Source organism: Aquila chrysaetos, chromosome 18 (assembly GCF_900496995.4).
Source record: "Aquila chrysaetos chrysaetos chromosome 18, bAquChr1.4, whole genome shotgun sequence".
Taxonomy (NCBI): Eukaryota; Metazoa; Chordata; class Aves; order Accipitriformes; family Accipitridae; genus Aquila; species Aquila chrysaetos.
The window spans coordinates 25,894,695-25,910,553 of NC_044021.1; the positions used below are offsets into that span (position 1 = coordinate 25,894,695).

General features: G+C 41.5%; 1 protein-coding gene across 1 annotated transcript in view; it reads right to left on the bottom strand.

Moving 5' to 3' along the window:
* TGFBR1 (transforming growth factor beta receptor 1) overlaps nt 1-15,607 on the bottom strand; it is a 36,344-nt gene extending 20,737 nt beyond the window's left edge. Inside the window, exons 1-4 of the mRNA XM_030041818.2 lie at nt 15,453-15,607; nt 7,092-7,343; nt 6,445-6,687; nt 1,275-1,505 (exon numbers count right to left, since the gene is read on the bottom strand). Coding sequence (XP_029897678.1) covers nt 1,275-1,505; nt 6,445-6,687; nt 7,092-7,343; nt 15,453-15,540 — 814 coding nt within the window. The 5' untranslated portion in view covers nt 15,541-15,607. The remainder of the gene's footprint in view (nt 1-1,274; nt 1,506-6,444; nt 6,688-7,091; nt 7,344-15,452) is intronic.
* Nucleotides 15,608-15,859: the final 252 nt, after the last annotated feature.

Below are 15,859 nucleotides of genomic sequence, written 5' to 3' on the forward strand. Positions count from 1 at the left end.
GCTCCAGATACTCCCCTAGGTCCATCAGAACAAACTCAAGCTGTCAAGAGGTGCTATTAATATCCAATACAACTTGAGGCAAACTGAAAGTAAGACAGTTTCTAATGGTAAGCATAATAAGCTGCAGGAAAAAGTTGCCTAGTATGCTGTAGATCTGCAAGCTCTTGGAGGTTAACAAGTTGCACAAACATCTGTTATGAGCAAGTTAGCTATAGCTAACCCTTTCCTGAAGAAGGGAAGTGTTCTGCACAACCTCTTGGGTTCTGTTCCAATTCTACAGATTTATATATAGAAACTTGAAATTAATCTAGCGATAACTAAAAAGAACTCTATTTACATGTATACTTCAACTACACTAAAACCATTTAGGAATTTCCCACAAAACCGAGAGCCCTTTAAGAATCCAGGATGTGTGTGAAATCTTGACTCCTCCCTAAGGTGACAGAATTTTCTGTTAATGCTTTCTTCACAAAAAAGTCAAAGGCCATTTGTGGTGAAACATGTAATTTCAGTTTAAAATAACTGAATGAAACAGCATAACATTTTAGCCTCCCTTAATGTGAGAAATTCAAAACTGTTGTTAGTTTTGCCAAATTTTCGTGTCTTAAATTGGACTGCAGGAAAACCCAAGCAACTTTCATCTCTCTGAAACCGCAATAAATCAAGTTGAAGAAATGGTTAAACTCTTCCTTTTAGTGGATACTTAAAGGCTTAACAGGAGAACTTCAGGAAACAGGTACAGTTTTTAATACTAGGACCAAATCATTAATTCCCATTTTCCATTTTCTTTTCTAACTGGAGTTCTAAATGAGTATCTCATATCTCAGCCTTAAAAATGAATCCTCTACCTCTTACTTTATATTAGGACAACAGGATTAGACATGATCTCTTTTGGTCCCACACATGTATCTTATTAGGCTATTAGGGAAGTACAGGTACAGGTATTAAGCAGATGTGTGGGCTGACAGGATAAGGCATCTCTTTTTTGATACCAAACTTAACGAGTATTTTAACTTGCTTGTAGAAATTACACCTCATTAAATATGCAATAATTTTTTAAAAGAATTAAACACAGCATGTTTTCCAGAAAAACAAAAATGTACTTTTTCCCTTCATTAAACCTATGAAAAGCTTGCCAAACTCTGAAATATTCTAGTAACAAAATTATTTTTTGCTACTTTTAATGGGATTCTTACAACTTTATTTTCCCCACCATTTCCCATCTATTCTGACTGGGTACACAATCAGCTAAATGAATTCATAGCATCACTAACCTTTGTTGTCTGCTGCTATAAATCCAAGAATGTTTTCATGTCGTAGCATAACTGTTTGATAAATTTCTGCTTCGCGAAACCATGAGCGTTCCTCTCTTGAAGAGAAGATCTTCACAGCAACTTCTTCTCCTCTCCACTTCCCTCGCCAGACTTCTCCAAAGCGACCCTTACCAATGCTTTCTTGAAGTACTATAGTTCTTGCAATTGTTCTTTGCACAAGTAAAGGTAAACCTAAAAAAAACATTTAACGTTAACCTTAAACATCACTAACAAAATAAGCATTTACCATAAGTACTAAATATAAGATCTATATTCCATTAAGATATTTCTTTTAGAATGCACATAAACTCTCCTAAGATTTTAACAACTTGTTTTGAACTGCTAACAAGCAAGTAGGTAAGATGCTGCCTTCAACCTTAAAGGCCAGCAAAACAAGTACTCAAAGATATTATGCTAAAAACTGCCTCTACAGTTGTTAAAAAGAAGGCACAAACTTCCTTCCAGTTTAGAATTTTGACAGTTGTTGATCCATAAAGTTTTATTTTAATGAAAAAAGAGAAACAAACCATGAAGCAATCAGGACCAGGATTGAGGTTTTTTTGTTTGTTTGTTTAAGAAAAGGGTCTGCCCGTAACTTTCCTAGCAAAGCAGTTCAAGAGCACTTTTGCTACTGATTCATTTACTTGACATGACTTGGTCCATTTCCAAGTTAAAGTTAAACCATGCTTATCAGCAACACTGAATGTCGAAAGTTTACACTTGTGCCCAAGTATGCCAGTAGCCTGTTAGTGCTCTCAAGCCACTGTAAAATAGGAAAACATTGTTGTAACGCAAGCTTCCCATTTTACAGGCCATTCTTGTGCACCTTGCTATAATTATACTTGAGAAAAATGCTTACATTCATCAAGGTTTTTATAGCTTTGAAACATCTATGTGCTTTCAACTCACAGCACCTGATAACATGCTGCAGTAAGTTTATACAACAAACAAGAAGCACTAGCATCCCCCAACCAGGGTGGGGTTTTGTTTATTTTAAATCTTTCCTGCTGTAACTGCAAGGCTTGTCACAGAATTCTGCAGTGATACTACACTGCAAGATGAATGTATCAGCCAGGTTAACTGCTCACAATAAGCTCTTTTGGTATAGGATTATTTCACTTACAGAGTAATCTATTACTCCACAATCACTGTTCCAATAGCTGATAGAGCAACATCTGTATTTCCTTATGCTATAGAAAATAAATCCCAACTAATAGATCAAATAACTAGTTCCTGTCCATCTCTGGACATTGTTTGCTAGTTAACAGCATGACACAGACATCTGATCTGGTCACCAGCATTGTCACGCTTGTGTCTCAGTCTGAGGAGTGCTAATTAGAACACTGCAGTGTTCAGAGGAGTTCAAGACTTCCACGCTTACAGGAATTTTCTGCATTATCTGTGCTGACAACATACCTATGTGAAGAAGGGAAGGGGAAAAAAGGACACCATACCAGTGATTTAATCACTCACGTGCTATAATAGTTCTTACTGAGAAAGTTAAAATTTTTTCCTGTAATAGCTGTCCTCAGGTCAATTGTACTGCATGCCCAAACTGTAAAGGCTCATCTGTGAGGCCTAACTTCATTCTTTACGGACAGACTTTTGAAATGCAGAAAAGGCCAGACTAGAACAACCACAGGATCAAACTCAACCCTGAAAACGTAAAATTGGACTTTGTTAGCCAGAGAAAGCTTCCTCCTTTGCACTTATGTACTACTGCAGAATCCACTGGCAAATGTTAAATACAAGCTGATTTTGTATACTTGAAATGGGTGATACGCCTAGTATTTCCTTTTTCCTGCAGCTGTTTCAGAAAACTGTACATTTTCAGATGCACTGCTCTTAATTTGCTGTACCATTTATAGACATCCCTTCTTGTTTAAAAAAGAGGTCCAAGGATATCAGCTAACCTCTAAACAGATACTAAGCTCTAAACCCTCCAGACACGAAGCACTTCAATTTCAGATTACAACCCCCTAACCATCATGTTAATATGTCACAGTACAATAAAAACCCTCCTAACTGTGATCTATCCACCTTGCTCCTATACTTATTTTTACAGTACTTACAAGATTCAATTTCCTTCTGTTTTTTGCAACTGTGCTTTCTCTTACTACTGCTGCTGAACAAAACCAGAAGATCGGAATCCATATTTATATTACATCCGTAAGAATTCCTTACAGACTTTCTGTTGCAACTGAGTAGCCTCCTCTTTTTGCTATAGAGGAAACACAGCGCTGTATCGACAGGAACTTGAGCAACTGCTTTACAGTAAACCAGACTGCCTGAGAAGTAGCTCCTCCGAGATAGCTACGTTAGCCTTTGACATACACACTGGGCACAACTGTACTTCAAGCTTTTGGGAGTGCAGTTTCTTTTAACTGTGCATGAAGAAAGATGACAGTTTGCTAATCAGGAGGATGAGAAAATTCAAGCCCATGTTAAAATTGACAGGAGCTCATAATGTTTAGTATCGTCTTCAGCCACAGTCATCCAATTTATCCCTGAAGCCTTCATCATCATCTTCATACATCATAACAAAGTATCCTCAAGCCTTCTGAGAGTTTAACAAAAGAGTTCTTTTTCTTTTCCATATCTTAACTGTACTCTGATTAGTTTGGACCAATGACTGTCCAATGCGCAAGAAATTTGTACCTGATTTGGATAATTCAGGAATTAAAGAATTAAGTTCTAAAGCACTAAAAGTAGCCAACAAGAACAGCTGCTAGAACTTTGTTCTTGTTCACATTCTTGTTTGTAAGTCTCTGCCCAGAAGACTTCCTCTGAAGACTAATAAAAAACCCCAATCCCATGACCTGGTAAAAATCTCATTCCCTTCAAGCTTCTATGAACCACAGGTAAGTTTTTTCAGGAGTTTTACATTCACTTCAATGGACTCAACTTTACATTGATTTTTGTGACCCTTTGGATTTCTAAACACTTTAAGTTCCTGCTTGAAGTCACCTACCAATAATAACCAAAGCTTCTCCCTGCTGTTTTAGGCAATTCTTCCTATTTCCTTGCAACTAAGTTACTTTGCCATTTGTGAGTTGGAGACTAACAGCTGGGCATCCCAGTCTGCCTATACAATATGTAGTTGATATTTAGAGATTTGCCTCATGATCTGAAAATCATTCTCAGCTCCAAAAGACTTTTAAATCCTTCTCTTAGAAGCTGCGGCTTGAGCAGACAGGATCTATTTTAGATGTTTCATCAATTCCTTTCATCAGGCCTCTAGCTATTTCAGGTCTTGTTCGTCATGGAACAACAGGGCAACACTAACAGAAGTCAAGACTGAATAATTAATAACAGCTTACTATTCATCATTGCAGAAAATGAATCCCACTTCCCTTTTGACCTGATTAGGAAGCTCATTTTTAGAGATCTGATCACTTCTCTGTTTTATATGCTTCTCTTCAGAGAACAATGTAATACAAACCTGGTAGAATCCTTTTTATTTGACTATGAACTCTTTCAGTCCCTCAGTATGAATTTAAGAGCAGAATGTGTACTTTAGGTCACCAGGTCCTCAGCTGTGCCTCTTAGGTCTGGATTATTTTGTCTGTTCTGTACATTTCCATTGTGTTTCTTGCAACCTCTCACCCCAACAGAATCCCTTTCACACAGTTTAGTTTCTGCCAGTGTTAAGCTCTATTTTAACTAGCAGCTCTGACTTTTCTCCCTTCAGTGACCCTGTTCCCCACCTCCAGTTTATTCCATAAATGTACAGTCTTCTCAATTTGAAGTGTGCTGTACCAAAGTCTGGATTAAAATACACATTTCAATGAAATTCAATTGCTGCAGGCATATTTCAGGACACACGAAAATTATCAGTTCAAGTGCTAGGACACCGTAAATTTATACAGTCACTGATTGACTAATTTTGAGAAAAAGCGATACAAGTCATTGTAAACATATACTCTGCCAACAGTACAGAAAATAAGTACTTGAAGTACCTCCCATCCCACTGTCATAATAAAAGGGAAGTATAAAACACTAAATAAGGCTAATACTTGTCTTACAAACACCTGAACAACATGGAACTCACTGCAGCTGAAGTTAAAAGATCACTCTTATGGAAACACCCAGTCTTGTTTTACAGGGAACAAGACTTTGTCTTTCAAGCACAAAAAGAAACTAGTGAAGAGCTTTCCTTAGGGGTAAGTAAAATTCAACCATATTTGTTGGTTTTCTTCCTCTGATGCAGCCATCAGTAGCCAATGCTCAAATACTGTAGTAGGTCAGGTGCTCTGGGAGACTAGATCAGCTGGAGCATCCTAAAGCTCTGAAAACTAAGTAATTCCACAGCATGCTGCTTTGAATTAAGTGTAATTAAAGTGTAATTTGCAAACAGGCAAGGGAAGAGTCAGTAGTTTCTAACCATTTGCTCTGGAGGAAGAATCTTAAGTTTCTTGAACTGGGATTCCCCGCTTTTCAAGACCTTATTTTGAAGCAGTACTTCCAGAGTTTTCAAACATGAAGAGAGGCTCAGAAGCACCACAGGGAAGAAGGCCAGAAGGAAAATGAAGGAATATTCCTGACAACAAATGGAAAGACCAATTGACAACTAAGTCTGACGTAACATTATCGTAGGCCTCACTTCTGATCTAAAGCAGCGTGGGAAAGCAGCCATGTAGAAAGTGGCAGAAGTGCTGTGACTACCTACAGAAGTTAGAAGGGAACTATCAACCAGACAGTACATGTACCAATAGCTACAGATACAAATTAGTTTTCAGTTTAAAGCTAAAGAAAAAAACTTCACAAATTATCTCAAGACCACAGAAGATGGTAATTTAGATAATGCTGTGCAGAACAAAAAGGTAAGTGACTGAACCTTACTAACAGAGGCATCAAAGTATTTACAATAGCTGACTGTGATATTCCCTGCATATCAGACTGTACTCTCAGAATGATGAGGAACAGTAGCAGCAACTCAATATGTTTCTTTTATTTCACTTATTTCCATATATTGAATCTGTACTGATATGGAATGAATCTACATGGAAGTAGCTTTTCTAGTCATTTCTCCAGTTAATTGTAAGTTTAAGTAGACTTGACAATATTAAAGAAATGTGATGCCTTACAAGGCTCAAACACAAAGCAATTGCTACTAATAGTGTGACATTACCTGACCCGGAGCCTGAAGTTGTCATATCATAAATTAAATCCTTTAAAGTAGTTCCTTCCGATATAAAGGGACGATCCAGTGAGGGATCTTCTTCACTTGGCACACGATGATGAATTACAGTACGATTATGACAAAGATATAGAATCAACATTAGTGAAATGCAGACAAAGCAGACAGGTCCAGCAATGACAGCAGCCAGTTCCACAGGTCCTAGATTAGAAGCTGGTTTTCCTGGAGTAGGGCCTAACAGTAAAAATAAAAGAAAATGGTAAAACTATTTCTTTCTTTTTATGCAGCTAAATTTATTGTATATCACAGTGATCTTCAAATTATTTCAATGTATTTGTTAAAACTTTTGCACAATAACTTTTTCAAGAATCAAAATAAGTATTACAAAGGACAAAAGCAACTATGTGCTTACTCACAGTTTCCATTTAACTTGCATATAAGTCTTCAAAACTGGCCCTAACATCCCTATCCAGAAGATTAAACTTCTTGTTCAAAACCTCTTGAAATTTTACTTGCAGAATCTAAGGTGTATTTTAGGCCTTCAAATTCACCTACAACTTCAAAACTGAAACTTCCGCTCTTACAGAATTTTGTTTTAAAAAAAATAAAATAAAATCAAATATGCCCAAACCCCTTACCTGGTGTTGGAATTGGAAGTTCTATTTTATTGCAGTGGTCTCTGTCACAGCAATGAGGCACAGTAATGACTCCATCTCTGGAGGAGGGGGCACAAACAAATGGCCTGTCTCGGGGAATCAGATCGATTTCTGCTATACACATACTGTTGTGTATGACTTTGTCTGCAGTTCGTGTTACTGAGGTAAAACATAGCCCATCTGTCACACATGTGAAGTTGTCTTTTGTACATAGATGGCAGTAACACTGTAATGCTGTATTGAGAAAAAACATTAATGTTAGTATTGGTACATGTTCTGAGTTGAGAAACAACTTGAATGACTAAAGAAATGAAAGTTCTAAAAACTAGGAGGCCTATAATCTTTTTGGTTACATAAACACGGAACTGTAACACTAAAGAACAACACTACAAGGCCTTTTAGTGGGACAAAAAAAAAAAACAAAACCCAGGAGATGAGCGGGTGAAAGAAAGTAAAATTTAAAGCTGAAGTCATCTCTCCTTATACAATTATGTATTAAAAGAGAAAGCCTGCAATCCTAGATGTTCCTCCATTTATAGAAGTTCCATTACAGTTCCCCACACTAAAGATCTAGACTCTTTAATAACACTGTATCCTCTATAGCATGCAATTCTGCTATTTTCAAACCAAATACAAATAATGCCATTTTTTCACAATAACCACGGGTATCGCTTTAGTAAGTGACAAATAGGATGCTGCTGGCTATCCAAGATTAATACTTTATACGTTACTCGATGGCTTCAATTTTGCGCCGAGGGAAGGGCATATACAAGCTTAAGCCTCATTAAAAAACAAACCCTGAATAACCTGAGAACATACGCTTTCACACAAGCAGAATATGGTTTTGACTTGTTATTTATGAAGCCACAGGAAAACATTGCCTTACATTACTCAAGTTCCTGGTCTACTAAAGCTATCAACTGCACTAGTAAAAGAGGGGGCATGGGGAGGGAAGCAGGAATGACAGACTAATCATGTCTAAGATGATCAGGTTTCATTCTTTAAATGGCAGAAGTTCTTGGAAAAGGAAGACTACTACTTCAAATTTCTTTTTCCATTCCTTCCTGCATTTACAGGACCAAAGCCAGACAGAAAACAGTGTGGTAGCAACAATAAAAATACCAATATCCTCTGACTCCACTTGTTCATCTGTGGAGAGCAAAAGCTAGCATAGAACTTGTGTACGTGCATGCAGAAAGATTAAAACCAGAAATTTAGACAAATTTAAAATCTTAAACATTCCTGCCCAAAACACAAAAATGCACTGAGCCATAAACAAGCCTCTTTCAAGAGAACATACAAAATCTTACACCAAAGGTGTGAGGATTAATAGGTGGCAAAGCAAAAGATGCCCCCAAATCTGAAATCTGGTGTTCCACTTGAATTCAGGAGTTTAATATAACCACCTGAATTGCCTCAGATTTTACACCCCTCTCTATCGTTGGATATCATGCATTCAAATAAATGGTGATCTGATCTCAAATACATATTCCATCTCAAAATCTTGATTCCGAGTTGTACCCCTTTCTCTGAAAAGGCCTCCTTCCCCCAAGATTTTGAATCAAAACAAATTATCGCCAGTCATCCTCTACTGTTACAGAAAAGACATAAGGTTCTTAGGACTCCCTACAGAAAGACAACCCATGTTTCAAAGAGTCACCAGCCCACAGACCAGTCAGAAAAAGGGAGAAAAAACCCATGAAAGGGACTGCAAAACTATTTGTTTAGTATGAAGATTATTGAACAAATAACTAGAAGGTATATGAAACGAGAACTGGGAAACGGGAGGGTAAAGCTTCTTAACAGTACTGTGGCAGGTACGCCTGTCCTGACCGAGACCGAAACTCCCCAACCGCTCCAAGGAAAGAGCCACCGCCAGAAGCCAAGGTCTGGGGGTCGAACGCCCCTCGGCCGAGGGATAGGAAAAGCAAGGTCCTCCGCTCGACAGACAAGGCCCTCGGCCAGCGAAACGCCTCAGTCGAGAAAAGCTTCCAGATCCCCTGACCGCAGGTGACCACGAGCCCCGATCCAGCCGAGGGTGTAAAGGCAGCCCGCCGGGAGACCCCTCGTCCTCGGAGCGCGTCTTCGGAGCAGCGGGTCCGCAGCCGGAGATCTCCCCTCAGACGGGGACGTCGTCTCAGGGCAGTCCCCAGGGTGGAGCGCCTTGCCTTATCGGAGAGCGATCTGCGCATTTGAAGTCATCTTTCTAAGCTTAGATGTGGTTGGTTTGCGTAGGGATAGCTCCCAGCTGACATCCTGAGCCTGTAAGTTGTGTTCGTCGCAGTGTTTACAACCTAATATTCCTGTCCAATCTGGCTGTTATACCCCAATAGATCATAACTATTCAAACTGACAGTTACATTTTGATATCATTAAAGAAGAATGACTTTTGAAATACATCGCTGTCTAGTGTTTCTGCAACAAGTACTGCTTTTTGAAGATGCAATTTCCCACCTCCCCATCAGAGAAGTAAGGAAAGTCTTATTATTCAGGGTTTAACTATAAGAACACTTAACAGTTATTTTCCTGTTGGTGTGCCTTTCATAATTTACACTTGAACAAAGTATTTTTTAACTTATTAAACCCATTAAAAGTTTTCTAAAATATTCACACATTGATATATATGTCAACTTTCTTAACAAGCAGGCCTTTATCTCACTTGCTTTGTACCCGTGACTTTTTTTTTTCCCCTATTTAAATAATATTCTTGGCTTATCCTAACTGCACATCTGAATGCTTACAGTAAAAGACAGATATTCAGTAGGATATAGTTACACTGAGTCACTGCACAGAGGCCAAGTTACTTGAAGTGAAAAATGAGGTTTGGGTTGACCTTGTTACACTTACGCATCTTCCTGATCTTGTGAAGTTGTAGAAAGACACTGATACCACTATGACTAAGTAACGCATTTGGTGTCTTATCTTACTCATTCATTTCGTGCCCACCTCTCTTTTGCTAAAGAATTCCCAATGAGTGCAATTTGATACAGTTCATACTTTTGTTCCAGTTAGATGCCACTATCTTCCAGTCTCCTGCCAAGACACAGTACACAGTCACACACAACTGAATGGTTTCCTTGGCACTGACAGATCACTACTTCCTTCTGAAGCTACTCTCCCCCTTCCTTAAAAGCAGAAACCAATGCCTAAACAGCTGAATGGCCAAAGGTTCTAGGAATACAGGTTTTTTGCTGCTCTCTAGTGGACATACTCTTAAAAAAAAAATTAAAAATGCTTCAGTGCCCTTACTACTCTTGCCACTTAAAACTCTTCATGCCTTCCAACTCAAGTGGGTAACAGAATTTCTGTATTTTACTAGCAAGAAAACTAATTCAGAATCTTCAGCAACAATCCATATCAGGAGGAGAGGAAACAGAATTGGAATGTCCTTGCCCATGTCTCACTCTCCAGTTGCCTCTGCGTAAAAGAACAAAGACTATGACTACACAAGCGTGTTGTAGATGAGATTTAACATCAGTGGGATGAGGTGATGTCAATGACCAACTGTAGTTAAATCACTTCATTCCTATAAGGAAGTGTTTTCACTTGTAACTGATCTCAAGAAAAAAATATCATACTGTTGTCCTCTTGGAGATAAAATTTTTTGCTTTGTCTCCAAGTAGTCCATGTTCTTCTCAGAGAAGCATAACAGTAATTTTGAACACTCAGAAACTAGTCAGGTCTCTAAGTTGACTTAAATGAATACATACATTTCTAGAATGGGTTGATAACAGTATGCAATGAAAGAATGGCAACGCTGATGTAAGCTAATCTTCCATAGCCAGTAATGTCTTTCAGGTATAATGTATTTCAATACATTTGGAAAACACCCTTTGAATCCACTACCACAAAAAGCTCCTTCAAAACTACTAAACTCAAAGAGGAGGAAAAAAAAAAGTTTTCTCTTAGTCCATCTTTTCCATGGTGCAGAACTTTTTTTTTTTTTTTTTTTTTTAAGTATTACAACAGTGTTTGGATCGAACCACTACCATGAAGCTCCACTACCAACTACTGAAAGGTCACGTCTGTTTAAGTGATATGAGGCTTGGGAACTGAAAGTACAGAAAGCTAAATGAATGCACCAAAGGTTATATAGACAACCACTGACAAAGCCAAGAACAGAAATTGGGTCACCATAGTAATTTAGTGCCTTCTCTATTGCATTTCCTCACTGTGCCATGACCATTCTACATAATCATTCCTGCTTTATGTGACTGACTACGATTACAGGAAAACAGTGAGACAAAGCAGTTATAAAAATGTGTGTGCGCGCATTATGACACATATCATGTCATAGAAGTCATGAACAGCATACTTCTCATACCTCAAACCGATTTAATAATAGATTAACCTCTTCTGTTGAACACAATTACTTGGGTAATTGCTCAGGCTCAGACTCTCAGTTTGACAGTTTTGTATTCCCTTTAAAAAGCCTCTCTTCCATGGGTGCTGCAGCCTGGAAAGCCCACAGTGAGGGTAAGGCAAGCTGGCAACATAAATGAGACACTGAAACGACGCAGCTTGACAAGACTTAAAATAAGCTGGCTCCCAAGAGCTCAGATATTAATACTATATACAAAACGTGAACAGAGAATTAAGTACACCCTGTCAACTTAACTTTTAGAAGTCCGTACCGTTACGTACCTATCAAAACAGTCTTTTTTGTATCTGTTGTCTTTCTGAAGTAGGAAAATTGCACGAAGCCTTTATTTTTAGAATTGCATAAAACCCTGCGAATCGCTATATAGTATGTGCTAACATCCTGCAGAACTACTTCAACCAGACAGTTTAGCACAGAACACCACCTTCAGCCAAAGAATTTTTGGTTGGAAATCGTATGCTGAAATACCGTCTTTCAAAGAATGCTAACAAAGGGTATTACAGCAGTTAAAATTTGTGAGGTGCTCTAAAAAAACCCCAAACCCACATCTCATTATGCATAATTAACTATTATATATTATTAATACTTTGATTTATTTAAACATATATCTTTGTTTTACAAATTTAAAAAAGGCAAAATAGTCTCAGGCCCCCAACAGCAGCATTATGCTGAAGAAGAAACTCCAGATCCTTCTCCTGTGATGTTATAACTCTTCTCCCATGGAAAATACAATTTTTGACCCCAAAATTTCACCAAACAGTGGAACTTCACCAGAAGAACAATCGGGACTCCTGGCTCCACAAGATGCAGAGTTTCAAGGGATAAAGGAGTGGGGCTATGACGTGCAAGAGACAGTAACAGATTTTGAGGAGATGAGCAAGAGGGCTGTAGTGTTTAATGGTAGTTTTCTTCCCCTACCCAATAAAATTTGCCAGAAGCAAAAAAGCCTGACACCGAAAGGTGCTGTCAGCTTCCTATTCTCTGATTCAGACAATCCCCTCAAACAATACACGTGACTCATCTCTGAACTCTTCTAGCTCAAGATACAAAAATGTTTAGGTCTTACAATATGTGGGACATGGTTACATTTTTTTTTTAAACCATGATACTTCATGACCTTCACTAACTCATTCTTCTCACAAAGGCACTAATTAAGTTTAACTGTTGTAAAGTAACAGAACTGGATTTCAAGTTTTCAGGACAACTTTCACATACGTTTCATCCGTCTTTGTTAAGCAAAACTTCCACTGAAAACAGCAGGTTTTGGCAACCGAAGCAATACACTCAAGAAAACAGACAAATTACTTTATTAAGGCACTATCCTCAACTTGCAAGCAGCGATAGAGCCTTGTGAAAAATCCCAGCTTCAAAAAAGCACTATTATATTCTCTGTAGTGCAGGTGCCAAAGGGCGCTAACAGTTTTTTTGCATCTCATCCATAAAGCTACTTACAGATACGTTCATGCCTCTTACAGCAAGATACATTAAAAATTTGTTTCTGGTATCTTTCATAGAACAGTATGCTTTAGAAAACCAAAAGAAAGTTAAAATTAAAAGCCTAGGTTATAATTTTACTAATGTTACAAAAACAGAAAGAATAAAGATCTCCTTCATTTGTACTTTTAATTTCATTTCAGCATACAAATCAGATTTCCATCTTTATTTGCGATTAGGAGCAACTGTGTGAATGCAAGAGTTCCTACGAGATGAATCCCCAGAATTCTGGAAAGACCAAAGACTATGGCTCACACAGTTTAAAAAAATAAAAAAAGCTAAATTTCAGACTCTGCCTTACAAATTAGGGCTGTTCTACTGTTCAGCTAGCTGCTGTGATTCATTACATGTCTGATCTCCGTATAAACCGTTATCACAAGACGATTCATTCATGCAATAACACTAGTATATTGCAAAACCGCAGCATGAGAAGCAATCAGAAGATGCCTAACTTTTGTCAACCCATGATAAGAATACTAAGTAACAGTAGCCAGATCGTACCTTGTGCTTCTTTGTCAATTTAGACCACAAAGTTCAGACAAATTAACCCCTTTACCAGTACCAGGACCTGTCTATGAGTTATGGATCCCCCCCTGCCTCTATTCCCTTAGCTAGGAAGGATTTATCTTTTCTTAAACAAAAGGTAGCACACCACCACTTCCATCCTTAAGCTTTTCTATGGAAGTCTATTGCCTTGTTGTCACATAAAGCTTTTAGACCTTAATTTCACAACTGAGATTAGGTGAAAACCGTTGAGTGATCAGAGGCATTAAAAGGGAAAAGAAAAATTCCAAGCTCAAATCAAGGTAAAATTTCCTTCAACGTCTAAATTGGATGCGTTACATAAGGAAGCTTTAAATTATTAAAGCCTGCTGCACCTTTTTAAGAACACAAGAAACACCACGGTTCTTAAGCTTATTTCACTGTTTCCACATCAAAAATTCCTCCATTTCTTCAAAAATAACATGGACGATTAACACAGCATTTTAGTATAGCAAGTTATGTTTTCTTTAGGTAATATTTTCTTTACAGCATGAGTACCATCTTGGATTGAATGATGAAGAGCATGGATTTTTATCCCGATCGAGGGATGTCTCAAAGCTGTAACTGAAGAAGGAAGTTGTGGTGCTTCTCCTCTTCCTCTTTAAACCCCAAATCAATACACAATCCACCTACAGAAGAATTTCGGAAGCAGACCGATTACGAAATGCAGTTTGTGGATCTGTCATCACCATCACCTAACCTTCTGCAGATGAAACTGAAACCTGAACCAACTAGAGTAGGGTGTCCGTAACATTTGTACACCGCGTTAGGACATACGGCCCAAACTGCTAACCGAAGAACAAAATGGGCTTGCCTTTTTTTTTTTGGTGTTAAATAGAAAAATATCCATTTCTCGCATTTCTGGCTCCAGACACCAGCCCTGCAACAGCAGAGCTCTGACACCCCACCTCTCTCTCTCTCGCAAGAGAGCAGGGGTGCAGGAGGCTGGAGGCACAAACCCCTGCTACAGCTCCAGGCTGGCCAAGAGACCTCGCCGCCGCACACAGGGCTCCGCTCTTCGGCTCCAGCCCCGGGATCACCCACCGGCACGGCGCCTAACGGAGCTCAAGCATCTGACGTGGGAGTTCGGGGAACCTTTTTACCTTCGCTACGTGGAACATTCAACACGTATCTCCCCCAGCCGGCGCCGCTCGCTTCTCCTCCCCCGCGGCACCCTTCGCAAGCGCCCTGCAGCCCGCCGAAGGGAGACCCGCAAGGCTCGGCGGCGGCTTTGCCCCGGTCCGAAGCTGCCGGGAGCGGGGCAGGCACCTTCCCCCGGGACGGAACGGGGTGGTGGTGGTGGTTGCGGGGGGGGGGGGGGGGAACGGGGACCGTGTGTGCGTGCTCCGCCACCGATAACCAAGTTGCCTTCGCGGGCCGCGGACCCGCCTGGGAAAGGACGGGCCGGGGCCGGCGGGCTCGGGAAAGTTACCCCGGGGCGGACGGCACCCGAGGGGGCACCGGCGGCGGCGGGGGGGGGGGGGGTGGTGGCTGTCGAGGGGAGCCCGCCGCGGGAACCGCGTCCACCCCTCAGCGCCGGCCGCCACCCCTCATCCCCCTCCTCCCCCTCCTCCTGGCCCGGCCGCCCCACGTCTGCCCCGCGGCGCGGTCCCTCCCGCGGAGCCGCCGGTGCGCTCGGCCAACAAAGGGACGAGCGGTCCCCGGGCTCCGCCAGCCTCGGACACCCGGGGGATTGGGGGGGGGGGGGGGGAGAGAGGAGGAAGGCGACTCCGCCCCAGCCGGCCCCTCCGCCATGTTGTTGAAAGGAACCGACGGGGACCCGCTAGACCCCCGCCGCTCTCCTCCTCCTCCTCCCCCCCCCCCCCCCCCCCGCCGCCGCCCCAGGCACCACCTCACCCGCTCCCTCCCTCCCCTCCCCTTCCCTTCCTTCCCCACTCCTCCCCGATCACGCGTACCCAACTCACCGGCCGCCCCGGGGAAAAGCAACGCGGCCGCCGCCAGGCACAGCAGGGCCCAGGGCCGCCGCCCGGCCGCCGCCGCCGCCGCCGCCATGGTCCGGTCCCGAAACCGCAGAGACGGGAGCGAGCGACAGAGAGAGAGCGCGCGGGCGCGCGCGCACCCCGCGCGCCAGGATTCCGCCTCGCGACGCGACGCGACGCGCGCGCGCGCCCCCCCCCCCGTCCTCCCCTCCCTCCCTCCCCCGCCCCGCCCCTCCCGCCCTCAGACAGAGAGAAACGCTCGCGCCGCCGGCACCTCCCCGCCTCCCTCTCTGCCGCCGATGGAACCGACGCGGCGGCGGCGGCGCCGCCTGATTGGCCGTTCGCCCCCGTCCCGCCCCACCCCGCCCACCCCGGCAGCTGCGGAGAGCCCC